The sequence below is a fragment of the Podarcis muralis genome, chromosome 8 (genome assembly GCF_964188315.1).
Source record: "Podarcis muralis chromosome 8, rPodMur119.hap1.1, whole genome shotgun sequence".
NCBI classification, from domain to species: Eukaryota; Metazoa; Chordata; class Lepidosauria; order Squamata; family Lacertidae; genus Podarcis; species Podarcis muralis.
Genome location: NC_135662.1, coordinates 67,454,264 through 67,481,427, shown reverse-complemented (window position 1 = coordinate 67,481,427; position 27,164 = coordinate 67,454,264). Strand labels below are relative to the sequence as shown.

General features: G+C 43.5%; 1 protein-coding gene across 8 annotated transcripts in view; it reads left to right on the top strand.

The window, feature by feature from the left end:
- Positions 1–26,377, top strand: part of RELCH (RAB11 binding and LisH domain, coiled-coil and HEAT repeat containing) — a 67,683-nt gene extending 41,306 nt beyond the window's left edge. For 2 of the 8 annotated variants that reach the window (XM_028737886.2, XM_028737882.2), the window contains 16 exons: positions 574–714; positions 1,324–1,488; positions 2,674–2,821; positions 6,389–6,545; positions 7,090–7,213; positions 7,518–7,566; positions 9,032–9,111; positions 10,056–10,162; positions 11,332–11,431; positions 15,494–15,576; positions 16,345–16,408; positions 17,634–17,772; positions 17,892–18,008; positions 18,951–19,039; positions 22,954–23,024; positions 25,614–26,377. In XM_028737886.2, the coding sequence (XP_028593719.2) occupies positions 574–714; positions 1,324–1,488; positions 2,674–2,821; positions 6,389–6,545; positions 7,090–7,213; positions 7,518–7,566; positions 9,032–9,111; positions 10,056–10,162; positions 11,332–11,431; positions 15,494–15,576; positions 16,345–16,408; positions 17,634–17,772; positions 17,892–18,008; positions 18,951–19,039; positions 22,954–23,024; positions 25,614–25,734 (1,755 nt within the window). In that variant the 3' untranslated portion in view covers positions 25,735–26,377. Of the gene's footprint in view, positions 1–573; positions 715–1,323; positions 1,489–2,673; positions 2,822–6,388; positions 6,546–7,089; positions 7,214–7,517; positions 7,567–9,031; positions 9,112–10,055; positions 10,163–11,331; positions 11,432–15,493; positions 15,577–16,055; positions 16,139–16,311; positions 16,409–17,633; positions 17,773–17,891; positions 18,009–18,950; positions 19,040–22,953; positions 23,025–25,613 lie in introns of those variants that run through there. The other 6 variants (XM_028737884.2, XM_028737880.2, XM_028737883.2 and 3 more) reach the window with 5 other exon arrangements.
- Positions 26,378–27,164: the final 787 nt, after the last annotated feature.

Here is a 27,164-nt window from a genome sequence, read left to right as displayed (position 1 = left end):
AATTTAAGACTCATTGAAGAGGTTAAAATGATGGCCAGATTCTGAAGAGCCACTTAGTACAGTCCCCCCTCCCTTCCTAGTTTTTACTGGCCCACCATGTTTTAGTTTTGGAGCAGCAGAACACCATGTCATATCACCAACTCCTTTTGAAGCTCCTATTCAAAACTAGTTTAGCCATATGGCATCTTAGACTGCTAGTCTGGAACAAGAATTCTAAAGGCCATAAGGAAAGGAATTAATCCAGTTATTTAGGATCCTGGCCAACTACTTCAGTTGTAGCAATTGGTAATGTTCACATAGAACAAAGCAATGTGGCCTTTTGGGAAACAATATGTGCAGAACTAATCCCAACCAATGTTTCCCCCCATGCATTCTAAATGCATATATTGGATTTTTTGCAGTTTTAGGTCTAAAATAGCTTATTCTACCAGATTATTTTGCCATCAAGATTAGCTGCCATAACTCTGTTTATAATAAACTATAAAAGATAACATAGATGTATATGCTATTATTGGTCTTACGTTTCCAAGTTTATGTAATGTAATTCCAGCAAATACTAATTTCCTCTTTCAGAAAGAGATTCGAAGTTCGTTGGTACTTTCCATGTTACAGCAGATGTTGATGGAAGATAAGACAGATTTGGTGCGAGAAGCTGTGATCAAAAGCCTTGGTATCATCATGGGGTACATTGATGATCCGGACAAATATCAACAGGTATTGTATGTGATAATAATACATGACAGGACAGTTACTAGATCATGTGATTATGAACAAAGTCTGAAAAATCACCAGGAAGTATTTGCCGAACTAATCCCCCCAAAATACCCTGGGCTATTTTTAACATCATCAGCATTTTGAGATGTGATCTAACTTTTGGGCTCTGAAAATATCTTGTTGTGTGTTAGCAAAAAAAGAGAGCAAGCTGGCAGAAGAGAGAGGGAACATTCTGTAAAAGCACTGAAGAATTTTCATTACCGTATTTTGACTGTGAACTGGTGTTCAAAGATCTGTAATTTTTTCGTTGTAATACCTATGGGTACCTTGGCTGCTTATGTATTGAATGAATTATCCCATTTTATAGTTCACCTAACTTTTCTGCATGCTCATTTAACTTTATCAAATTTAGCCCCCTGACACTAATGGCATTGCTATGATGTTGCGGCATCTATTCCAAATAGTTGTGGAACTTTTTGAATTAACTTGAACCACTGGAAACGCCTTTTCATCAAATTCAAGATAGACACTTGCTTATCTTGAGGGTGCCTGGAATGCTTAAGCAAAGTAAGCATAACTCTCCTAAACGGTCTGTTTCTTTCTTACCAGGGTTTTGAACTACTACTTTCAGCGTTGGGTGATCCCTCAGAACGAGTAGTTGGTGCAACTCATCAAGTGTTTTTACCTGCCTATGCTGCCTGGACCACAGAACTAGGAAATTTGCAGTCTCATCTTATACCTACATTGCTTAGTAAAATTGAAAAACTACTCAGGGTAAATATTAAAGGTGTCTCATACTCACTGTTTTTTTGTGCCTAAGCAAAGATACAGCTCATATAAATATTCTAATCTCCCCCCACTTATTAGAATCGGTAACATTCAACACCATCACAACTGGTTGTTTGGACTATTCTGCAGATCACTTTTTTATAATGTTCTTGTTGCCATTTCCTTTAAAGGGCATTTTATCTACAGTGTTAACTTGCTGCTGCTGCTACTATGTATGTCTAGAGTTTGATCATCTGGTTGCTTGCTGATGATTGTCTTTTGCTGTATGTTTTGCTATCTATAAAGAAATGCTGGAATTCTTAAACTTTTGAAAGTGTTTTCCCCTCTGCTGTCTTGGTATTCGTAGGAATTGTCTGAATATGTTGCACGTTTCTAGGACATTTTTTTAGATTTTCACATTGGAAGTTCATTCTTCTCTCTCTCTGACTCATGCCAGTTGCTGTGAGATTAGGAGTCTGTAGTAGAACTGGGATGCTGTATGAGAAATAGCAGTGGGCACAATCCAAAGTTAAGCACTTTAAAGTCCAACTGAGTCAGGGGTGCCGACTTGAATTAAAAAGTGGGGTGGGTCAGGTAAGCCCCACCCCACATAATCAATCACATGATGTGGTGCATGCACACCATTTGATTGGCAATGCCCATCAACTGGGGGGGGGGGGTTCGGCCCCCTCAAATATTTTATGGGGGGCAAAGCCCCCACAACCCCAAGGAGTTGGCTCCTATGGACTGTGATAAGTACATACTTGAATCATTCTTACAGGGATCATTGAGATTTGAGATGGTTAACGTTGTCTTGGATTGTGCCTACAGTGTTTTGCTTCATTTAGTCTTTCATGATTTGAACTGAATGCACATTGGTGCGGCAACCTTGCTGAATCTAAACTTCTCTGGCTCTCTAGAGTCAAACCAGGAGATCACGTGAGACCTTTTGTTCCACCTTGCAAGAAAGACGATTATAAATGTCACGAATACATCGGGTCGATAGTTGGGTTTTTGGAGAAGAACCTGATACAAAACCCCTTTGCCTTTATCTGTTCTCCCCTTTCTGGTCTTTCTCTGATAGATTCTCGTTAATGGCTTTTTAATTATTCAGAAGCTCATTTTGAATGGATAAGCACCTTGTGACCAAAGGAGCAAGATTTTCACCTGGATTCCCTGTTTGCATTTCAGGAAGGCGAGCATGGACTTGATGAACACAAGCTGCACATGTATCTTTCTGCTTTGCAGTCCTTGATTCCTTCGCTCTTTGCACTAGTGCTACAGAACGCACCTTTTACAAGCAAAGCTAAGCTTCAGGGTGAAATTCCACAGATTGAAGGTAACTTCTTGATCATTCTTTGTGAGGGTTTATTTTGAAATAGGGTCAAATTTATTTTCATTTCACATTAACTTTAAATTAATATTGCATAGAAAAGCTGTACAGGTGAATGCAGTGCAGCGAGCTTGTTCTCTACGTAGCTTGAAGACTTCTGGTTCAAGAAGTCTTTGAAATGTGAACTCTTTTTTTTCCACTACTATGAAATAAAACCTATAATTCTGCATGTAGGAAGCATTGTTGACACTTCAGATGAGTAGTATCTATAGGGAAATTGGTTTATTCCTATCAATTTCTGATGTATTCATTGCCAGCTGCAAAACCCATGTAAAGGCCCAGTACTGCTCCTGGTGTAAAGGGCAGAATCAGACCCCTTGATTTGGCAGATTTGGTGATCATAATGCCTTCTCTTTATATATCCCCTGACTTAAGGCTCATAGCTGTTTTGCATACATTATAGATCAGTGTTTCACAAACGGTGTTCCGCGGCACACTAGTGTGCCGCAAGACGTTGCCTGGTGTGCCGCGGGAAAAATTGGCGGGGGGGGGGGGAATAAAGGGGAAAAAAATTATTCCCCCACCGCCAGGCATGGGGCTGGGGCGGGGGAAGCCCGAGCTTCCCCCTCCCCCAGAACGGGACCCAGAGCCATGCCGAAGCTGCGCGCAGCTTTGGCATCGCTCTGGGAGCTTGCGAGGCTGGGGGAGGAGGAAGCCCTCCACCAGCCTCCAAACCATGTCGGGAGACAGCGGGATGGCGCGCTGCGCCTCTCCCGCTGTCCCCCGAGTTTGCAGGGCTGGCGATGGGGAGGAGCAGGCTTCTCCCCCCGCCAGCCTTCCAGCCAAGTCGGGGGGCAGCGGCAAGGGCGCGCTGCGCCTCTCCCGCTGTCCCCCGAGTTTGCGGGGCTGGCGATGGGGGGAGCAGGCTTCTCCCCCCGCCAGCCTTCCAGCCAAGTCGGGGGGCAGCGGCAAGGGCGCGCTGCGCCTCTCCCGCTGTCCCCCGAGTTTGCGGGGCTGGCGATGGGGAGGAGCAGGCTTCTCCCCCCGCCAGCCTTCCAGCCAAGTCGGGGGGCAGCGGCAAGGGCGCGCTGCGCCTCTCCCGCTGTCCCCCGAGTTTGCGGGGCTGGCGATGGGGAGGAGCAGGCTTCTCCCCCCGCCAGCCTTCCAGCCAAGTCGGGGGGCAGCGGCAAGGGCGCACTGCGCCTCTCCCGCTGTCCCCCGAGTTTGCGGGGCTGGCGATGGGGAGGAGCAGGCTTCTCCCCCCGCCAGCCTTCCAGCCAAGTCGGGGGGCAGCGGCAAGGGCGCGCTGCGCCTCTCCCGCTGTCCCCCGAGTTTGCGGGGCTGGCGATGGGGAGGAGCAGGCTTCTCCCCCCGCCAGCCTTCCAGCCAAGTCGGGGGGGAGCAGCAAGGGCGCGCTGCGCCTCTCCCGCTGTCCCGGACGGCTTTCAAAAGCCTGCCTTCAAAAGCCGTCCGGGACAGCGGAGAAACGCGCTGCCTTTCTCCGCTCTCCCGGGAAGGCAGGCAGGGGGGAGCAAAGGCTTTCGCCCCCGCCCGCCTTCAGAAGAGGTCAAGGACCTTCTAAAGCCATCCGGGACAGCGGTGAAACGCGCTGCCTTTCTCCGCTCTCCCGGGAAGGCAGGCAGGGGGGAGCAAAGACTTTCGCCCCCGCCCACCTTCAGAAGAGGTCCAGGACCTCTTCTGAAGGCAGGCGGGGGGCGAAAATCTTTGTCCCCCCGCCTGCCTTCCCAGGGGCTTTTAAATCGCCCCGGACAGCGGAGAAGTCCTCCGCTGTCCTGGGCGATTTTAAAATGCCGCCCGCCAGCATTTTAAGATTGCCCCGGACAGCGGAGAAGTCCTCCGCTGTCCCGGGGTTTTTTAAAATGCTGGGGGTGGGAAGAAAAGCCCTTGTCCCCCCCCCCCCAGCCTTCAGAAGAGGTCGGGGGACAGACTGTCCCCGGACCTGGTCTGAAGGCGGTTTCCCTAGGAACGCCTTAATTGATTTTCAATGCATTTCTATGGGAAACCGTGCATCGCAAGACGAAAAACTCGCAAGACGAAGAGACTTGCGGAACGAATTAATTTCGTCTTGCGAGGCACCACTGTATCCGGAGAGGCGGCCTTCAGGCGAGTTTTAATTTTAATTTTCCTTCTCCCACTTAATGCCCCACTCTCGCCCGAGCAGCTTGCAGTCCTCGGTAACCACGGCGACCCGAGGGAGGGGAGGGAACAGGGAAGTCGAGGGCGATGGCGAGCCGCGATGACGTCAGTGGGCCGCGCCGCCGCGCCCTGGCACGGTGTGAGAGCCCCGGCTAGTGGCGCGAGCTTCAGAATAAGTGGGATCCGCATGCGCGAGACCGAGATCGCGGGTAAGGAGCTCAGCCCTGGGCAGGAGGAAGCGGGGCCGCGCGTGCGGGCCACATCCCCACAGAGAGCGAGCCTCCCCCGGCCCACCACTCCGGGCAGGTCCACTCGCATGAGGGGGCGGCGATGGCGACGGCCGGCAGCTTGCCTGCAATGCCATCCCTCGAGCAGGCGAGGAGCCCGGAGGCTACCAGATGCGAGTCCTCTTTCCCACCCTGCTCGGGAGTCCAGAGCACTTGGTCGCATTCAGGATCTAGAGTGGGGAAGCGGGGCTTGTGTCTGGGCTGGACACATTGGGCTGCCTGTGCCGCTCGACCTGCGGGGATAAATCAGGGTGGGAGTCACGACCGTGAGGCAGGGCTGCCAAGTGTGGCAGAAGAGGACACGGCCGTCGCACCTGTCCTCAGGTAGGAGCTTCTTCCGTGTCGACCTGCTGCCCTAAAGTCTTGGCTTTTTTCTTGGCTTTTTGGCGGTTGGCACAGAAGGAAGGCAAGGGGGAGGGGAAAAAATTGAAACTTACACTTTCGTGCGTCCCTCCCAGCGTGACGCTGCGCGCTGACGTCACGGGGCTGTAATGGTGGTGTGCCTCGATATTTTTTTCATGAAACAAGTGTGCCTTTGCCCAAAAAAGGTTGGGAAACACTGTTATAGATAATCTCGAGCCCCAAGCAAAACACCTGCACACCCTGAAACAAAATATAGACAATTTTCCCAACAGGCAAAATGTTAAGAATAACTCATGGGAACAAAATGAAAAGGGTGCCAAGGGGGGGAAGGGCTGCCAAAGGGTGCTATGGAACCCATGGGTGTCATGTTCTGGATCCCAGTTCTAGAATTCTAGTTTATTAGAGAATGATCCAACAACTTGTATACTAGCTATAGCCTCTAAAAACTCTTCACAGGGAAATCCATGTACAGCACCTTACAGTAACTGCATCTTGAAGGTAAGGATACATAACTTCCTAGGTATCAAGAGTTGAGCCACAGAATTAGGATTTAGATTGGTTTAGTTCTCGTAGAATCTCTGGGACTAAATCCCCAAATCATCTTTTACCTTATGATTTAGTGGACTATGGGTAGGTCTTTTCCCTACTTACTTTATTAGGTGAAAGTGCCTAGAGTTAGGCATGTCGATTGCTTCTCAATTTTCATTGTGTTAATGCACAAGGAGTCTTAAACTTTGACCATGGTGTGTTTGTCATTTGCTGCCAGTGACTAGATTCCCAAGGCCTGCATCGCCTCTTCAGGATGTAGCCACCATAATTGGAAGCCGTGAACAATTGGCTGTGCTATTACAACTTTATGATTACCAGTTGGAACACGAGGGTACCACAGGCTGGGATACCTTACTGTGGGTTGTCAATCAACTGTGAGTTCCTTCTGACTTGTTTCACTTGCTAATTCCTCTGAATAATTGTGTGGTGAGGGGGACCCAATGTTTTTAATCAGCTTTAGCGTTTTTCTTTAATACTACTATTTTGCAGTTACTGACAGCATACATTGTTTTAGGAATTTTGCTTTAAATGGTATAGATGAATAATTATACCACCCCCATTGTTCAGTCCAGCTCCGAGGGCCTTCTGGCGGTTCCTTCAGTGTGAGAAGTGAGGTTACAGGGAACCAGGCAGAGGGCCTTCTCGGTATAATTATCTGACTTTTAGAAAACATCTGAAGGCAGCCCTGTTTAGAAGTTTTTGATGTTTGATGTTTTATCGTGTTTTTAATATTCTGTTGGGAGCCACCCAGGTCTAAATGTTGAAGGATTCATGTTTGCACTATTAAATGTATTGTGCCAAAGCCCCCCCCCCCCCCCCCGCCCAAATATTGGACTTGTCAGGAAAAAGGATCAGCTTGCTTACAGTATTACAAACCTGTTTTCTGAAAAGTGACTTATTTTTAACCTGATTTTGCAGGTTGCCGCAACTTATAGAAATAGTTGGCAAAATCAATGTAGCCTCAACAGCCTGTGTACATGAATTCTCAAGGTTTTTCTGGCGCCTTTGCAGAACGTTTGGGAAAATCTTCACAAATACAAAGGTAAACATATTCACATCTGGATGGGATAATGCAGAATAGAAACAATTTATGTGTTTCATATATCTAATGAAATGTTAGGATCAAAAAGTTGCTAACATGCCAGATTAAAGGTCTGGAAAGCCCTTGACAGGCATCTAGCTTACCTTTACTAAGCAGGTTCCCCCCCCCCCCCCATGTGTATGTATGTTTTAGAGTGTGAGGGAGACCTTGCCCGCTAAGAACATCTCAATAAATACTCATCAGCAATATATTCTTCTCAGTTTTTAAACTGATGTTTTTCTTTTACTTCATAACTATTTTTTAGGTAAAACCACAGTTCCAGGAAATCTTAAGGCTGTCTGAGGAGAATGTTGGTGAGTCGCAGAGTTACTACTTTTTCTACTGTAGCCTTTAAAAAACAAAACACCCAATACCAGGCATAGGCAAACTCAGGCCTCCAGATGTTTTGAGACTACAGTTCCCATCTTCCCTGACCACTGTTCCTGTTAGGTAGGGATAATGGGAGTTGTAGTCCCAAAACATCTGGAGGGCCGAGTTTGCCTGCCCTAGACTGAATCAAGACTCCAAGTTCTCTACAAATGAAGTTTGGGAGGCAGTTTACATTGAAGATGGTTTCTTATTTCTGGAAGGCAGACTTAGAGACAATAAATTGCCTGAGCATGCAGTGCTAATGTAACACTTTGTAGCTTTTAGTTCTCCCATACAAACTGGAAATGTAAATGTTGCTAATCCTTAGTAAGCTATTGGATCACACTCCTGAACTGACCTAATTAGTAGCAAACAGTGCTTGGTAAATACTTTTTTCAGTGTATTGGGACAGGGGCTTTGTATAAAGCAAAGTATAAGTGAAAGGCATCGTATCCTGCTTCCATTCCTCAGCGATTTCACAAGGCATGGGATTTTCTCACAGCTGATTATGTACCATGTTAAAGTCAGAATAGGCAGAGCTAAGCCACTTCCTGCTTACTTGAGGCTCATCGAGTGTGCCCAAAGTCTTGAAAGATTAACATATAACAGCCTGAAAAAAATGCAAATCTTGGCTTGGATCCAGACTAAACAGAATTTTCATGGGATGCTCCCTGCACAGCTCTGTATGCCCCCTGAAAATCTGCTCTGTTGGATCATGGAACTCTCTGAAGCAGGGGTCAGCAATTTTTTTCAGCAGGGAGCCCTCAGACCATGTGGTGAGCCGGACTATACTTTGAAGGGAAAAGATGAACGAATTCTTATGCCCCACAAATAACCCAGAGATGCATTTTAAATAAAAGGACACATTATACTCCTGTAAATTCCCAGACTGTCCGCAGGCCGGATTTAGAAGGCGATTGGGCCGGATCCGGCCCCCGGGCCTTAGTTTGCCTACCCTTGCTCTGAAGTATGGAGAGTGAAACTGGGGGTGGCAAAGGCGGAATTTGTGGAAACCAACGCCCTTCTTCCCTCAGGGGCCTCTGCTGAATCCCTATACCTTGGATCCCGAACGTACCTTGGATCCTGAACGCCTTGCGAGTCGGAACGTTTTGGCTCTTGAACACCACAAACCTGGAAGTTTGTGTTCCGGTTTGCAAACGTTCTTTGGAACCCAAACGTCCAACACAGCTTCCACAGCTGATTTAAGCAATGGTGTCATAGAAAAAGAAGTTCTGAGGAAGATCTTTGTGTCACTCAGCACGAATACTTGTACACCAATGGACATTGGGCTAAGAAAAGGATCCCTCGTTTTAGTGGGCTTATTAAAAGAGTATTAAGCAACTACGAACTTATTTTAAATGACCGACATACTTATGCTTCTTATTCTTTATTTGTACGGCATGGTTTCAGATGCCACAGCAGGAAATGGAGTGCTAACAAAAGCCACGGTTCCTATTTATGCCACAGGTGTACTTACATGCTATATCCAGGTAAGCAGCTTTTGCTCAGTACTGAATAGTACGTGTCTTTGAAACACTCAAGCCTAAGTGAGGATGGTTACATTACCGTTTTAATAAAGGTGCTTTATAAATCATAAATTCAGTCATAGCAGCATGTGAACATTGACTTGGACCCTAAGGTAAATTAAGGAAATTCCTAGAAGGAAAGTTTCCCACACCCTTCTTCCACCTGCAGACTTATGTTCCCCACCCCTAAAAACATCTCCAGATGATCAGGGGGTCCTGCTGAACAATGTGGGATGAGGTATGGGAGGCTGCTGGAGAGGACTGAAAGTGGACCTCTGCTCAGCCAATCGGTTCAACTGTTCCTGATACACTTGGCCATTTTAATTGAGGGGGCAACATGGAAATCAAAACAGGAATATGTGACATTACTATATTTGTGTGTTTAGAAATTCCTGCTGGTAGTGAGATTAGTTTGAAAGATCCCCATCCCACCCCACTGTGGAATGCACATGGTAACAAGAGTTGCATAAAAATCTCAGTCAAAATATGTGTGGTACTTGACACAGGAGTAAACACAGCATTCAGTAGCCTGCAAATATTTGTACATGTTGACAGAGATGAGAGGCATTTTTACCATTTTAGTAATGCCACTGTCTTCAGAGGTTTGTAAGAGTACAGTGACTCAAGTCAGTACAAATATTGCTGTTGACATAATCAGAATTAACACTTTTTCTCTGATTGCTGATCCCTCAATGATTGCTTTAGTTATTCATTGGGTCTTGGGACATGCTGACAGCAAGGCAGCCAGTAGCTGAGGAGTAGACATAGTATTTTCAGAACAAAGAGTGCAGTTGACATCTGGATCCCAAAACTGAATCTCTCTTTGAGAGCCATAGGCTTAGCTTTTCAGCCACCTTAAGATAGATGTTGTAAAACTAAGATTAAAAACTTCTAAAATTTACTTTCAGGAAGAAGACCGGAAGCTGTTAGTTGGATTTTTAGAAGATGTAATGACCATGCTTTCATTATCCCATGCGCCTCTTGATAGCCTGAAAGCATCTTTTGTGGAACTGGGGTAAATTATGTTTTATAACTGGAATCGCCATAAAGTGGGATCAAAGGTTCCTAGAATTTTTCTCTTAAAACATTTGCAGCAGAATGCCTAATGATGACTTTGTAGTATCTGGACAGTGCAGTCATACTGTCGGTGTTTTGTGACATGTCCTTGGCAAAAGTGCTGGACTATTTTACTTGGAGCCATAATAATAATAATAATAATAATAATAATAATAATAATAATAATAATAATAATAATTAATATATTTATTAATGCCCCACCCATCTGGCTGGCTTATAGCATGTATAAAAATCAGGAAAGGAAAAAGAGACCATCCAAGGGCCAGCAAGTTTAAAATCCACATAAAGCAAGCAATACAAGGTGTCATGTATAGTGATAAGGCAATCCCAATAAGGGTGGCACCTACTCACTGCTAAATAAGTCCATTAGAGCTATCAGATAGGTCCAGATTTTTTATTCAATATGTTTCCCATACTCTCTTGCCTCCACTGACTCACACACTTGTGTAAGAGCCTGGATCTCATTCTCATGCACACTCTATATAGTTATCCTATCACCAGCTTCTATCTTGGCTATCACTATCCAGCAATCAGCCTTTCTGGAGGTTTCTCTAAATGTTTGGAACCATTGTGTGTAGCGTCTGCCATAGCACATAAGTCCATCTTTTCCGTGCTTGTTACAGTGGGTTCATTAGCCATTAACACGTTAACGCAGTGACTCACCTTGAAGCCAAAATGTTACATATTGAAAAAATAATTGCGAAACAATCAGCATCCCTTTAATTTAAAAAACAACAACAAAAACATTTGAAACATCTTGGAGAACTGCAGTGTGAGATGTACATGCTCCATATATTCTGGAGACTATTTCTGAAGCCTGTGATGAAATTATTTACATACTTTTTCGGTGTGTAACTTAATGGAAGAAAGGCCAGTCTCTGCTTACAGCCTCAATTTAGATTGTTGCCTAGAGAGACCAAGAGAAGGGAGGAAAGGTTTGAGTGGGAACAAAGTGCAGGTTTAGGTATAGATTGATCACTAAAATTATCCAACGACTTCACAGAGAAGGTGGGATTTAAGATGAGAAGGTGGGATGGTACAATGAGTGGAGTCGTTTGAGAGCAAATGACTATTTATAGTTCAATAGTGATTGTTTTGTGTCCTCAGTGCAAACCCAGCATACCATGAGTTGCTGCTAACTGTATTGTGGTATGGAGTTGTCCATACTTCAGCACTTGTTCGGTGCACAGCTGCTAGAATGTTTGAGGTAAGTGCTTATTGAACGCATCTTAGATGCTGTTTGAAGGTGCCTTGTAGCATGATTTGGCAACTGGTGGCCCAGAGACCCAGACCCTCAAGGATTTCTATCCCCGCCCCCCAGCTGCCTACTGTAGTCACTTTTTCCTTTCTCAAGGGGAGTTGTGGAAAAGAGAAGCAATAGGCAATCAGTAAGGGGTTTAGCATCACACAGTTTTAGTATGGGACTGCAGGCTGCATTCTAACTGTGTTTGAAGTGGCACACAACTCCTACATACCGCCTTTTGATCAGATGCCACTGTCTTGCTTAAAATTGGATTGCACCCTTGAGATCTCTCTAAATATTCATAGTATTCTGGGTACACACACACACACACACACACACACCCTCCCAGTTGCCTCCACCTCCAGCCTGCAGGGAAAGGAAATGATTGAGGAAATGATTGTATTACCCTGTCGTCAATGTAAGGTGACCCACAGCCAGAATTTGTTGATGCCTGGGGCTTTGTATTGTCTAATCTGACCAGATGCCAAAAAAAGTGAATGTTTTAATGTTGCATTGTATTGCTTTAAAATACTTCTAAGAGGTTGTGCACTGTGTGATGGAGCAGAATATTAATACTGTGTAATTTGGGTTTGAAAGCATTGTACGATTTCTAGCATTCATTTATTTAAGTATTGCTGGCTTGCATCTACTTGCAAGATGTTTTCATGGTAACTGGCATAGTTAGGTTTCTTCTGTTTCTGACTTGAATATTAGATCAGTGCATTGCATGCTTAGAAACTTCCATTGGCTATGAGAGACCATTTCAGTGCTGAATTCAGTGTTCAAACCAGATATTTGTTGTCAATAACCTTGTCAGATAATGAATTGAGCATTGCCTGGTAACAATAGTAAGTTGTTTCCAGTAATAAAATCTGAAATTGCCTAGATTTTGATTTAAAAATAAAACCTACGTAAACATTAAGTAGGGGAAAGAGAACAGTCAATGCAGCATGTTTTTCTGGATCTACTTGCCACCATTGCTGCTCCTGGCACATAGAACATTAACTTCTGCAGCTGAGGGAGAAGCCAGGAACTGCCCTCCATTTACCATAGTTGCTTCAGCCATGCCACAACAATTACTAGCCATGGGGAGACATGCTTTCAATTTTCTTGCCTCAAGATCCTTCCCATTTTCCTAATAGTTTAATGTATCGACTTTATTGGGCTTAGCTTTGTTAGCTCCTTTGAGAATGCTAATAGAAAGGTGGGATATCAGTTTAATAACAATACACTTGAATGCTCTTAGGACCACTCTCTTAGTATCAGGTGTGTGTGTCTGGGTTTGTTTTTTTTAGCAACTGTGCAGGTAGTACCACATGTTCAAAGGGGAGTTGAGGCATGTTCTTTGATTGTATAAAGTGCTCTTCACGCCACTCTCTAATCATACAGCAAACTACTTGGTAAGTGGTGTTCAAATGCAGATTACACCACACAGATGTTTGTTTCGGTTTTTTAATGGAAAGTGATGTCTTCCTTCAGCGTAGGGTCCATTGCTTTTGCATAAGCTTCCTAACCATAAAACTGCACTCTTTCTAAGGACAACTGTAATAATGTCATCATGGAAGTTGATATACAGAAGATAACTCTTTGAACATTTATTTTTCTAACATAGGTTCACTTTTTAACTCAAGTATATACTTGAAATGCAAATAAAAGGTGGCATCTGAAGTTACTATGAACTAACATGCTGTATTTTATGTGACTCCCCCCTTTTGCTCTTTTTGTGTACATGTGTGTATGTTAACTGCCCATATTAAACTGTATGAATAATCTTCAGCATTGACCCACATTTGGTTCTGGTTTGAACACTGTCCATACACAGCAGGAATATGAACTTGTTATCTATGTAATAATAGTCCATCAGTTGAAACCATGGGTGGGCAAAAAGTAGGCAGTGGTCGCATTCTTGACCACCTGATGCCTGCTGGTTGCTTGGATTCTTTCAAAGAATGCTAGATGAAATAGACTTGATCTAATCTAGCAAAAGGCTAACAATGTCCTTAAGCAAGAGTACATACTCAAGATCACTAGATACAAATTAATTATGCCATTAACAGTTAGGGATCCGAAAAATGCCCTCTAGTTTTATAAATTGAATACACATCAGTGGTCTGCAGGGATGCTAGTTTCTGTGTGGTGGGGGGTGGGGTTCATCATGCAGAACTGAAGTCAGCCCACCCCTGGTTTAAACCAAGCAAGAGCAAGTCAACATTTTAGCTTTCTGTCAACATGCCTTTCCTCTGCACTTTAAAATCTAAATATACATATAAAATGAAAATTCTGGATCTCAAATCTTGGTTGTATCTGATTAAGTTACATCCTTTTCGCTATGTGAATCTCAAGCTTCTTTTTCGTTCATATTTGCTCATGTGTCATAAGCCATGATGGGGTTTTAAAGAACCCGGGATTTTAAAACTGAATTGATCTAGGCATCCTTTGTACAGTGGTGCCCCGCAAGACGAATGCCTCGCAAGACGAAAAACTCGCTAGACGAAAGGGTTTTCTGTTTTTTGAGTCGTTCCACAAGACGAATTTCCCTATGGGCTTGCTTCGCAAGACGAAACGTCTTGCGAGTTTGTTTCCTTTTTCTTAAAGCCGATAAGCCGCTAAGCCGTTAATAGCCACTAAGCCGTTAATAGCCGCTAAGCCGCTAATAGCCGTGCTTCGCAAGACGAAAAAACCGCAAGACGAAGAGACTCGCGGAACGGATTAATTTCGTCTTGCGAGGCACCACTGTATTCTAATAGAGAATATATATTACAGGACCCATAGAAAGTCTAGACGATATCTATCATATTATCCTAGGGTTGCAGTAATACTTCAACAAGTCAATGGTCTGTTTATTCATTTCTAAACAGCCGTATCAACTCGTATTTGATGTCCTTTCATGGAGACTGAATTATGGAAGCCCACTAGTTCTCACTATGGCTAACCGTGGAACATTCCATGCTAACCGCGAGAAGCTGGCCGGCTTTGTTAGATCTTCCCATTAGTTTGTCACTTTAACACTGAATATATTAAATAGATCAATAGCTCCCAGTTTGGAATTTGTAAAAATTCTTGTCGGTGCCTCTGAGTGCCACACATTCATGAATTATTTTTAGGTTGCCAGCAATATTAATTAATAAGACCTCTTACACACCCTTTACTATTAAGGCTCGGGGAAGGTTAGAAAAATAAAATATGCCACGATGAAACAAATAAAACAGTTCAGTATAGAAAGCAATTATAAACAAAGCAATACAGATATTTAAAAACAATTCCACACATCAAAACAGTTTAACATGGTTGCAAAACAGATGCAGACTGGGATAGGAAACAATCTAGTGCCAGGAGTTTGTGGAGCCATCACTTCATTTTCGCTTTTGAAAATAATAGCAGGTCCACTTCGAGTGGAAAGTTTAGAAGCCACTGTTGGAATTTAATTGTTAAAGACTTCTAGTGGTAGCACATCACTAGCACCTTACTATAAGTATTTCTACCCTGCCCTTCAGATAATGGAATGAACACCAGCTATTCTGGAGCTCAGCCTATGTTTCCAAATGACATGTGCTCCTTTTGTACTTATTGGTCACATGGAGTCAGTTACATAAATCTTCACTGAATGTGACTTCTCTCTCTCTCTCTCTCTCTCTCTCTCACACACACACACACACACACACACACACACACACTTAGCTTACATACATGGGTAGAAGTCGAAAAAGACAACCAGAACGGTTGCCTAAGCCCATTTAAGTTGCGATACTAATGGTCCGAATGCCGTCAGGTTTTTGTTCCTTTTTTAACAGCGCCACACTTCATCTAGTTTCTGCCGCCTTGCTTGGGCCACTTGCGCTTTCATCATGCCTTCTGCACATTTGTATATAAATATTTTAAAGGGCACTTTTAGCTTAGTGGTATTTGCTTCTAATTTTGGTTTGCTTTTTGTGTTTTTCTTCCTCTTGGTTGTGCTGTTCTTCCCATGATACTGTGCTCACTCTTTCCGTGCATCACCTGTGATACCCCTCTGCTCTACCCACTCAGCTGTTGGTGAAGGGGGTACATGAAACTCTGGTAGCTCAGAGAGTTGTTCCTGCTCTCATTACTCTCTCCAGTGACCCTGAAATGTAAGTTTCCCAACTGTCTTGATACAACTAGCGTCCCTCTTCCAAAGGGTGAAGAAATAAACAATCAGGGTATATATATGATAACGAAACCGTAGAACGTATTAAAAAACAAACAAACGGGCACTTACCTTGCTCTTTAGAAAAAAATCTCCTTCCAAAATAAAGTTGGTGAAATTAATGCAATAATTGGAAAACAAAAGTCGCCACTCTTGGGTGCAGACAACTGTAGGCAACTTTCACGTGCCAAGCCACCTTGTTGATGTTTGTTTCTTCAATGCTGAAGAGGGATGCTATTCTCACTAACACATTATTGCCAGTAAATGCTGAAGCATGAGCAGAGTCCTTAACAGTGTTAATGCCCTGTGTGGGTGACTAAACTCAGAAAGGCCAGTGAGTCTGCCTGCCCATCCTCAGTCACAGCTAACTTAGTTATCCTTCCAGTTTAAAATCATTTTTATTGCATGTTGACTGGTTTACAGCTGACTCTCCGAGGCATGAGTGAAGCCTTAGTTGACAAGCGGGTGGCTCCGGCCCTTGTTACCTTGTCCAGTGATCCTGAATTGTGAGTTTCTGAGTGTGACCTGTCTGTCTGTCTCATTCCTTCCTTCCTTCCCCCCCCCCCCACTTTGAGCATTTTGCTGGTCTGTAATTTTGTCATTGCTAGAAACTAATACATCTTCAAGTACTAACTTTGAAATTTCATTCATTTTCATTGAAATCTGCTTTAATCTTAAGGTTGAAGAACCCTTCTGCTTTGTTTCCTCTTAGCTCTGTAAGAATAGCCACAATTCCTGCTTTTGGTACCATCATGGAAACAGTCACCCAGAGAGAGGTAAGATGCCTGCATAATGTACTAGGGTAGCTGTTCACAGATATTGGCCACTAAACTCTGTATGGGCTATCATAACTTTTTTCAGATTAGCAAAGATCCCATAGTCTTAGAATGGTAGATAAAGGATACTCAAAGTCTTTTTAAAGTGAACCACAGAGAAAAGAAACAATACAGAAGTCAGTCCCTGCCTGCAAGCTTGCAGTCTATTAGACAGAACACAGAAGAGGGATAGGGAGGGACAGGACTGTGAGCTAATTTAGGCACCAGTTCTGAGAAGTTGCATGCCTTAATTAATTAGAATGGATAGGCAGCTCTTGCTCATTTTGATCATGGACCCAGTGAACTGCTACAGAGCAGGCCTGCATATGTCCCATAAAACTGTTTCCCATTTCTTTTGATATATTGGAGCTCAGTGGAAGCAACCAGGCAGAAAGTAATAATAATGAGGGCATAGGTGTTTATTCAAAGCATTAATCTATTCAAAGCATTAATTTTTTAAAAAGATAAATTTCAGGCATCATTCCCCTCCTTCTCCTCTCCCTGCCTGCCCCCTAAATTTGTTCTGGGAATTCCTCTAACCCCAAAACAATTTGGGAGAGGAAATTCTGTTGCACAAGCAGAAATCTTTGCACTAGCAGGAGCGCTTTGGTGGATACCATATGTATATAATATATATAAGCGCTGTTAAAACCTTTCAATCTAATTATTGAAACTGAGTTTTGAGTGGTAAAAAATTTGTAGAGTTTGCATTCTTCTAATTTTAGCTTGTTCCTGATTTTCTAAAGAAAAATATTTGAGGAAATGCAACTAAGAATTTTGTACTGACTCATACTTACATTCAGAAGCTGAGTAAGTAGTAGTAAAGTAGATTAGAATTACTAGGCTAAAGTTCAGAACAGTCTACGGTTCAGTTCAATCTAATTAATATACTCGCATTTATAATCGGAATGGGATTTGAGAGCAGAAATTAAACTGTGAGTGCTCAAGACATCAGTCAGGATGGATATTCAAATGAACACAAATTTGAAGCCGAGGTGGCTGTATGAATGCATTAATTGTTTATGGCATCAAAATACTAATTGCAAAAGAAAGCCCTACAGCAGTGGGGGGAGCTCATATTATACACAGATGTCCTCAATGGAGTGTTTTTTCTACTTAGTTTTATTTAGTTTTGCTTATCTTTTACATAAAAGTATTCATAACTTCTGTTTCATTTCTTCTTAAGCTGTTGGAAAGGGTTAAAATGCAGCTGGCCTCTTTTCTGGAAGATCCGCAATACCAAGACCAACATTCTTTACACACAGAAATCATAAAAACCTTTGGAAGAGTTGGGCCAAACGCTGAGCCAAGATTTCGCGATGAATGTAAGTTGTCATGATGGAAAACAAACCTTGATTTTCTTGCAGTTCTGCAAATATTGTAGCTCATTCTTGTAAGTTGAAGTATTGATGATAAATTTCTTGTTGAAAATTTATTTTTCCAGTTGTTATTCCACACTTGCATAAACTCGCCTTGGTCAATAACCAACAGTCTGCAGATTCAAAAAGATTGGATATTGCTACTCATCTCTTTGAAGCCTACAGCGCTCTCTCCTGTTGTTGTATCCTTGTTTGGTTTTGAATATCGCAAGAAGTCATTTAAAAGACTACTCCATCGTGCTTTGGTAATGAATCCATTTGCACGGAACTCTGAAAATATTGCAGCTAGAAAATCCAAGCCTGTAGAAATGTTCATCAGAGTCTCTTCCTCTTCCTTTCCGCTTCTGTCCTGGGGGGTCACCAGGTTTTCTAGAGAAGGAAAGAGGAAGCACCAGTGACAGAAGCTCTCCATAGTAGAGGAAGGGAAAGAGTTAGTGGTATGACATGGGCACTTTGCAGGAGAGACAAGGAATGCTTAAGAACTGGGGTGCTAGAACAAATGGGAAGCAGTAGGAAGACTAGGCAGTAATGATTTCCCTATCACATATTGTGTGCCAAGCGCTTAATTATTTCTCTACTATGAGAATATATTTAATGAATACAGTCGTACCTTGGAAGTCGAACGGAATCCGTTCCGGAAGTCCATTCAACTTCCAAAACCAATTGGGAACCAGCCAGACATTTGGCTTCTGAAAATCCTTCAAAAACCAGAACACTCACTTTCAGGTTTCAATTGTTCGAGATCCAAGGTACAACTGTATTTAAAAATATGCACTGGGAAGACATCAACATGAAGTGTGATATAAAGAAGATGTCTTTATAAATGTTTGAAAAAATTCTGTTCTTGTCGCTATTTGCTCTCCTCGTGTCTTGACTGTTATCAAGTCCTCCTGAAACTATTTTAACATTGGAAATCCATTGTGTTTGACAGTAACTATTTTCAGTCTTCCTTTGTGTTTTCCCTAAGGAGACAATATACTGGCATTGAGAGAGTTAACCCTTTGAAAGGAAAACTCAGAAATTAATGTGCAAAAATCATTATACTCTTTATATTCTGATTTTGACTGGGGCAGGTGATGGCAAGCCAGTGATTTTATGTTGGACCTTAACTGTTTGTCTTCTAGTTATTTCAGAGGATTTAATGGTCAATCACTTTTTACCTGGACTCAGGTGTTTACGAAATGACATGGAATCTCTCTCACCAGAACATGAGGTAAGTAATTGAAGCTGCCATTCTTGCACAGCTGAGTTTTGAATAGCAAAAGAAATCTTGTGATTCATCATTCCATATTAAATAGCCAACAAAAGTAAAAATACTTTCCATCCTGTAGTCTACATGCTCTAATACAAGGAGGCCCAACCTAATGATGTAAAACCTGCATATTTTCTCTTATCCCTTCCCCATCAATACAAAATCTGTACCCAAATACTTTTTTAGTGCAGGGCCAACGTAGTCGGGACCATAGTGAGAGTTGCAAAAGGCCAACAGGAAAGATAATACCTAAAGTTCCTCACGTTTAATTTATAATTGCTGCCATCTATAAATCACTCCTTCTAATAGTGAAATCAAGCGGACATGAATGGAGTAAAAGGGAGCCTCTGAACAAACAAGACAAGATACCAGCATTGCTTGGGAGAACACAAAGCTTTGGAAAAATACTGTACACCAAATTTTTAATGAGAAAAGCCTGTGAGGGCAAAAAACTCCAAAAGCAGTGCAGTGAGGACTGAGCATGCTCAGTGGCCACAGAATGTTGAGTACAGGCAGTAGTGACCGTTTTGCATGCATTCAATTGGTGCGTGACTGTCTGTGTGAAGGTCCTTTTGGACCTGGAAGAGGACAGAATGGGGATACGGCAGGACAGGGTGGGCTTATGTGCACTCCATCGACACGCACGGGGGCTAGGAACGCAACCCCTGCACAAATCGGGGGTTGCCTATATTTACTGGAAGGGGAAAATGCCAGGAAATTGGAGCTGTTAAGGAGCATACTGGTTGCCAGTTAAGTACCTGAAATACAGTATGGCAGCTTCAGTTGCACAGACACCGTGTGTCTATTCCAGTGAACATACAAATCTGAGTCTTAGTTCCATCACTCTGCCACTAATAGTCTCCCAGCTCCAAGGTAGTGTTGAAGCTGGAACTAACCCCAGGATAGGATACCATACAATACCATATCAATATTGTCCAAATAACACCCATAGGGAGCTGACCCTCAACAGCTCTTATTTCCTGGCCTTTTGGTACTTGAGTGAACAAGGAAAGCACTTAACCGTATTTACATATGTAATGTGCACCTTTTTTTGACCAAATAACGTCACGAAAATTAGGGTGTGCATTAGATTTGATGGCGCCGGCAAATACTTTTTTGGTTTCAAGATTTTGAAAATTGAAGTGCACATTAGATTCGATGGCATATTAGATTCGCGTAAATACAGCAATACAGCTTGTTAAACCAAAAGGATTTCTTTGTTAATTGAATAGACTTTTATCTGACCAAACAATGCCATTCTATGTGTTGGGAGTTTGGGGGGGGGGGGCTCATTACGCACACATGCACAGAGCTGTTGCCCATGAAACAGTTTCAAAGTTGGAAATAGTTTCTTGATATAAAAAGGGTTCTATGTCCCTGCACTAGGTCAGCAATCAGACCACAGGAACACATGAAACCATGAGGTGGGACACCCATTAAATACTTCTTACATTTTGTAGCGCAGCCTAGGCATGTTGTCTCCCACAACTAGAGTTGTACTGGTCATGACCTAGCAAATCTGGCACCAAAGGTGCACAGTTGCATTGGTAAAGAGCACAAGGGCATGACGCAGAGGTTAAATCCGTCTGCACAACAAACCAGTGAGGGCACAACGTATATGCCACATCTACAGGAAAGGAAAACATCTCTCACCATCAATAGAACAGTCTCTCTCTGCTCCATAGCAACAGCCAAAAACATGCCACCCACATTATTCTGGGAAACAAAATACCACAGGCAGAGGAGGAGAAATGGGAATGGAACACACTCCCTCAAGCAGCCGTCATAGCATGCTTGCAACAGATCAGGCACAAAATTTGGAGCAGTTGCAGCATGTAAGCATATGCCATCACTCTTTTCTTTTTAAAAGAAGAAAGATAGATAGATAATATTTATTACGGCCATAGGCCCATACAGGTAAAAACAACACATAAGTGACAGCTTGTGCCGTAGGGAAAAGAAAAAAAACAGTCGCTAAAACACCACTATAACAATAAAATACTATAAGATGGAAAGGCATGCTACGCCTTAATTAGCTTGTAGCGCTCCTTGGCGTCGCTTTTGGGAGAGGACAGCGACCAGGAACCTAGCCACTTTCAGGGTCGTGTGGGAATCCTTATCCTGCAAGATTTGGGCAAGGTGGAATTTTGGTGGGGTACCCTCTAGTTTCTGTATGATTGATCCCAACAAATTTGCCCGTGGCACATTGAACAAGGGGCAAGTGAACATAATGTGCTGAAGCGACTCCGGCGTCACCTTATCACATTCGCACGTGGCGGGGGCTTGGCCCTTTGAGAATCTATGTCTCAGGACATTGGAGGGGAAAACGTTGAACCTCGCTTTGGTGAAGAAGAAAGAAAGATGTATGATTGCAGAATTACTAGGTCCTCAGTGCTGGTTACAGGATGATCACTCAAGGCTTCATCAGGGCCCAGCACTCCTCCTTTGCCCCTCCCCTTACATGCCACTGCATAGCTTAGTTTCTGGCTTCTGTTAAGTCAGAGTCCCCTGTTGCTTCTGAACCAAAGAGCTCTGGCTTAATATGAATTAAGCCAGGATTAGATCCTGAGCAGAAGAAAAGTGGGATAAATGATTTCAGTAAACGAGCTCCAGTGGCTGCTTACCTGTGTCTGGCGAGCGGCGGTGGGACAATGAGTGGCGCACAAAAGGGCTCCGGAGAGGGGTTGCTTAAAATAGCTGCCACTCAAGTGCTGCTGCTGCTGGCACCAACAAAACCCAGCCCCCTTCCTCCTCTAGGCAGGGCGGGGAGAAGCCAGGAGGAGGGAGGGAGGAGGCACCGCCATGGGAGGGAGAGGGAGGGAGAGGAAAAGAATGTGTGCGCTGGTGATCCACGTGGCAATTCCCAGATCGTAGGCAATTTGGCCTGATCTGGCCCACGGGCCTTAGTTTGCCGACCCATGGCATAGATTAATTCCTGTTGAACACACTAGCCTCAGACCAGCCCACCAGCTCCACAACATGCAACTTAACTCCCTTCAACTACAGCATGGGCAATGCCTGAGCCAGAAATAGTCAGTGCCTGCTTGTTAGCTTAAATAAATGAATACAGTGGTACCTTGGGTTACATAAGCTTCAGGTTACAGACTCCGCTAAACCAGAAATATTACCTCGGGTTAAGAACTTTGCTTCAGGATAAGAACAGAAATCGTGCAGCAGCGGCAGCAGGAGGCCCCATTAGCTAAAGTGGTGCTTCAGGTTAAGAACAGTTTCAGGTTAAGAACAGACCTCCAGAACGAATTAAGTTCTTAACCTGAGGTACCACTGTAATACTTAAAATTAGTAGCGGATAACCATGTTGTTCCATAGAAGTTGGAATTTAAAACGTACAGTTTTTAAGGAATCAGTTTTTTATTAGGAATCAGCCGGAATATCACAGGATAGTGAGCAAACTAAAGTTATACAAACCAAATAACCAGGATACACGTTGAGCTTCCTTTAGGCATGCCAGGTTCTGAGATCTTTGTTCTAGCTTTTCACTCCCTGCTTTAGTACAGAAGGGTATTCATTCCTGTTCGTGTTTTTCCTCAGAATGGAATGATACATATATGTGTACATATTAATGCCAGAGTTTCCATGACACAGTATTTCTAAGTGAAATAGTGTATCTCAATTAAACCTCACTAGCTGTGATCACAAAGTAAAAGGTATATTAGGACACTCTTTCAGTGATTATTGACTTTGATGTGCCTGCAAACATTGCAGTCTTCAAATATTACTTAAAATGTGAGGTAAGTAAAAGTTTGATTGCTTATCTGGTTTACTCTTCATTCACAGAACATATATAGTCTTTACCCAGAAGTATTTTTAAAACAGTGTATGTTCAAACTGCAACATTGTTCTGCCTTTTGTCCTAGGTTATTTTAAGCTCCATGATAAAGGAGTGTGAACAGAAAGTGGAAAATAGGAGTGTCCAAGAACCGCAAGGGTAAGGCATTGGTTTATCACAAGTTAGCATCTTTCTTCATTGTGTAAACAACATTAATCAATTGTAACTAGGTTGAGATTTTCCGCCTGGGCAAGTTTGCTTTTATTTTAAAATAAAGCACCAACAGCACTTCTGCTACTTTCTGCAAAAGTCTAGCAGGAATGATTAGGAACCACACTTGCTTCCTTCTTCATGTAGGAAATGAGAGGCAGTTCCTTTTCCTTCCTGTTTTGGTTTTTTGCAAAAGCCAGCAGGGAAATGCAGTGGGCATTTTCTCCAAAAGCCCAACTCATTTTTATTTTTTTTAAAAATCCTCCTCTGAAAATGGGCAGGGCAGGAAAGGTAAGGTAGTTTTTCACCCAAATTGGGGCTTTTGCAGAAAGCGTCGCCCGAGTCTTGCTTCCTATTGCAGCAGCTGAATGTGACAAGAAGAAACTTCTTTTATTCTCTGTCCTACATGTGGAAAAGAAGCTGTAGGTTTTTTCACTGTTACGTTTTTCTTGCTGGAGGCAGCAGTAAAACAAAGATGGCACTTCTTGCTGAAGCTCAGCTCATGATGGGAACAAAACCAAGAGCAGTATTCAATGAATGCTACCCATGAGCACAAAGATTTCTCCTTGCACAACAGGCCTCCCCCCCCCCCCCCATGCATGACTTGCGCCCTACCCAAATGTGCTCCAGAGGCTTGGGGGAACCTCTATAACAAATTTAGGGGGCATGCAAGGAGAGGGTGCGAACGTTCCACTGTGCAAGCAGAATTGCTTGTACTGACAGAACGTTCACTTAGCGCTGTGGTCTAAACCACTGAGCCTCTTGGGCTTCCGATCAGAAAGTCACCGGTTTGAATCCGTGCGATGGTGGTGAGCTCTCGTTGCTCTGTCCCAGCTCCTGCCAAGCTAGCAGTTCGAAAGCACACCAGTGCAAGTAGATAAATAGGTACCGCTGCAGCGGGAAGGTAAAAGACATTTCCGTGCATTGTGGTTTCCGTCACTATGTTCCGTTGTGTCAGAAGCGATTTAGTCATGCTGGCCACATGACCCAGAAAGTTGTCTGTGGACAAACGCTGGCTCCCTCGGCCTGAAAGCGAGATGAGTGCCGCACCCTATAGTCACCTTTGACTGGACTTAACTGTCCATGGGTCCTTTACCTTTTATCTTACAACCCCATATCATTCATCTACAGATATAAGAGAAGGAAGGACAGGTGACTCCCATCCTTTCTCATTACCTTGCTGCTTCTGCCTATTGGAAAATTCCGAATGAAGGGAAAGAGACAACCCAATCTTTTCTTTGTGGAGAGCTGGGGGTGCAGGGAAGGGGGTGAATGATTCCTCTTCTTTTTCACTGGGCTAGTGTAAGAAGACAGCAAAAGGGAGAGCTACTTGTACCTTTCTCAGAACCCATCACAAGGGCAAACCCTGGGGGAAATCCCAAGAATCAGGCCTAGGCTAAGACAACTAGCTTCTTTGATAAGTGGAAATGATTATGATATTGGGCAACAGCTGGCTGTTGTAGCATCCTGCAAAGGTCTATAAAAGGTAAAGGTACCCCTGCCCGTACGGGCCAGTCTTGACAGACTCTGGGGTTGTGCGCCCATCTCACTCAAGAGGCCAGGGGCCAGCGCTGTCCGGAGACACTTCCGGGTCACGTGGCCAGCGTGACATCGCTGCTCTGGCGAGCCAGAGCCGCACACGGAAACGCCGTTTACCTTCCCACTAGAAAGCGGTCCCTATTTATCTACTTGCACCCGGAGGTGCTTTCGAACTGCTAGGTTGGCAGGCGCTGGGACCGAGCAACGGGAGCGCACCCCGCCGCGGGGATTCGAACCGCCAACCTTTCGATCGGCAAGCCCTAGGCACTGAGGCTTTTACCCACAGCGCCACCCGCGTCCCTAAAGGTCTATACATATAAACATATTTCCACACAAACAGCTTTATTGTTGGATTGAATGGCCTTTCCCCCGACAAACCAAATTAATTAAATTTCTAATTACCTTGCCTTTGTTACATTAATGGGGCTGCGACGCTTAAAATTTAGGTAGCTGGAAATAAAAACTAATGGTTCAATTTAAATTTTAACTCCCACTAGCATAACAGGGATATTCAGTATGGAAGGAAAGGTTTTGTTTTTCTCCTTCCCCCCAATTCTTTTAAATAGCACCTGGAATGGAAACAAAAATTCCAAGTATATTTACACTTCAAACCACTTGTTTCTTCTTTTTTTAATCTTCTGAATCCATGCGTGTTTTTGCTTCCCTCCTTTTTCTCTTAGCCTGGGTTCGAGGACAGGCAGGTGCACTTCAGATCATGGGCTGCCAGCTCTCTTAACTTTGAGGAGGTTTAGTTGGTGGGTGGGGTTTTGCTTGGATACTTGCTCAGAGTTTTGAAAGCCATTGTTTTAAATGGTTTTACTTTTTAACACCAGCCTCTTGAACTTACTTATAGGACCTGTGGAGCTACCTTAGACCAGGTCATGTTCTTGGTCCCTCTGACCCCTTACTGTTATGTTTGACAGCAGGGTTCTGTAGCTGTGTCATCTCAGGTAGTTTTAACTGATGGGTTAACTCACTTTTCCTTTCACTCCCCCTTAGCTCTATGTCAATTGCATCAAGCCTCGTGAGTGAAGACACCAAGACCAAGTTTCTGAACAAAATGGGCCAGTTGACCACTTCAGGTGCCATGCTGGCCAACGTATTCCAGAGGAAGAAATGAATTAGAAAAGGAAGTCCTTGTAAACACTGAAGAGACCTCATTTAAGACTGGTTCCTTGTACTTGAAGTACTCGCCTTTTTATTTCCCCGTCTTACGTTCTTGTAGTATAATTTTACTCTAACCAACAAAGATATTTGCACTGCTCTTGAATATTGCTACGTATCTGTTAATTTGGGGTTAAATGTGGTTGATTATAAAACTAAATTAAGTCTGTATCAAGTCCCTGTTCTGTGTTCTCGTCTTTCCAGCATATATATATGGTTTATATATATATATATATATAATGGGGTTGTTTTTTTATTTCCTGATGGGTTCTCGGCTGATATCTGTATTATACATCAAACTGTTATGGTGGTACTTAAAATAATGTAAATCTGAAGTCACGGTCATGAAGTAATAAAAGTGGAGATTACTTATGTATTTAAGTTATAAGAAGATAATGCAGAATTTTTTAATGTTTCTAAAATGAAAGGCAAGAGCCACCAGCACAAGTCTGATTCCTGGATTGTTTTTTGTAAGTTATTGTATATTTGAATTAAAGATTTAGAGATTATAATGTATAACAGAACTGCTTGCACTACAAGTCTCAAAAGAGGACCAGATTATTCTAGAACTGATGGATAAACCAAATTTTTGAGATAAATTTTGAGCATGTATTGGCATTTTTTAATGTGTGTGAAGCAGCTTCGTTATTAGCTGCCCTGCTTTAGACAGCACATCCCAATGAGCAGAGACAGGAGGTGGGTGGGTGGGAAATTTTATTCCAGTGCAGTCCTAATCATGTTTACTGATTTCAATGGGGCTTCCTTCCAGCACAGAGTGTGTATAGTATTGCAGCAAGAAGTGCGATGCTGCCATGCGAAAACATTTTATCCGCATAGATGCTCCCCACAGCAGTGCTATGCTCCCCCCCACTTACGTGTCACCCTATAAATGTACAGTGTCTATGTGCCAGAGCAACACCTGCCTTGGCTACTGATGCCACGTGTGCTATGGACATAAGTTGAGCAGGGCGTGGGGTCAGCACCTTCTCCAGTGGGATGCTCGATGTGTCGAGTGGCTACATGGACATGTCCTTTCCCCTTGGCTAGTATCTCGTTTAAGTCAGGCCTGAGGGTTTTCAGGGCGGCAGCATTCAAAGAGCACGTTGTATTTGATCCACGACGTACTACATAGCAGCACTCCAGCGACTAAAAGCAATAACTTGTTTCGCCTTCGACACCAATTAAGTTGTGAGGTTGTTGATGCAATGTAACTTTAAAGGGCCTTTTGAATTATGTAAATTTAATGTAGACAATGTACGGCGTGGTTTCTATCCCAGTAGCCGCCCCTGTGGTTCTTGGATCGAGCAAAGCCTTCCATCAGCTGGAACGGGAATCAAGCTGACCTTCGGTGATTTCTTTGGCCGTGCCAGAGGACCTCCCACCCCT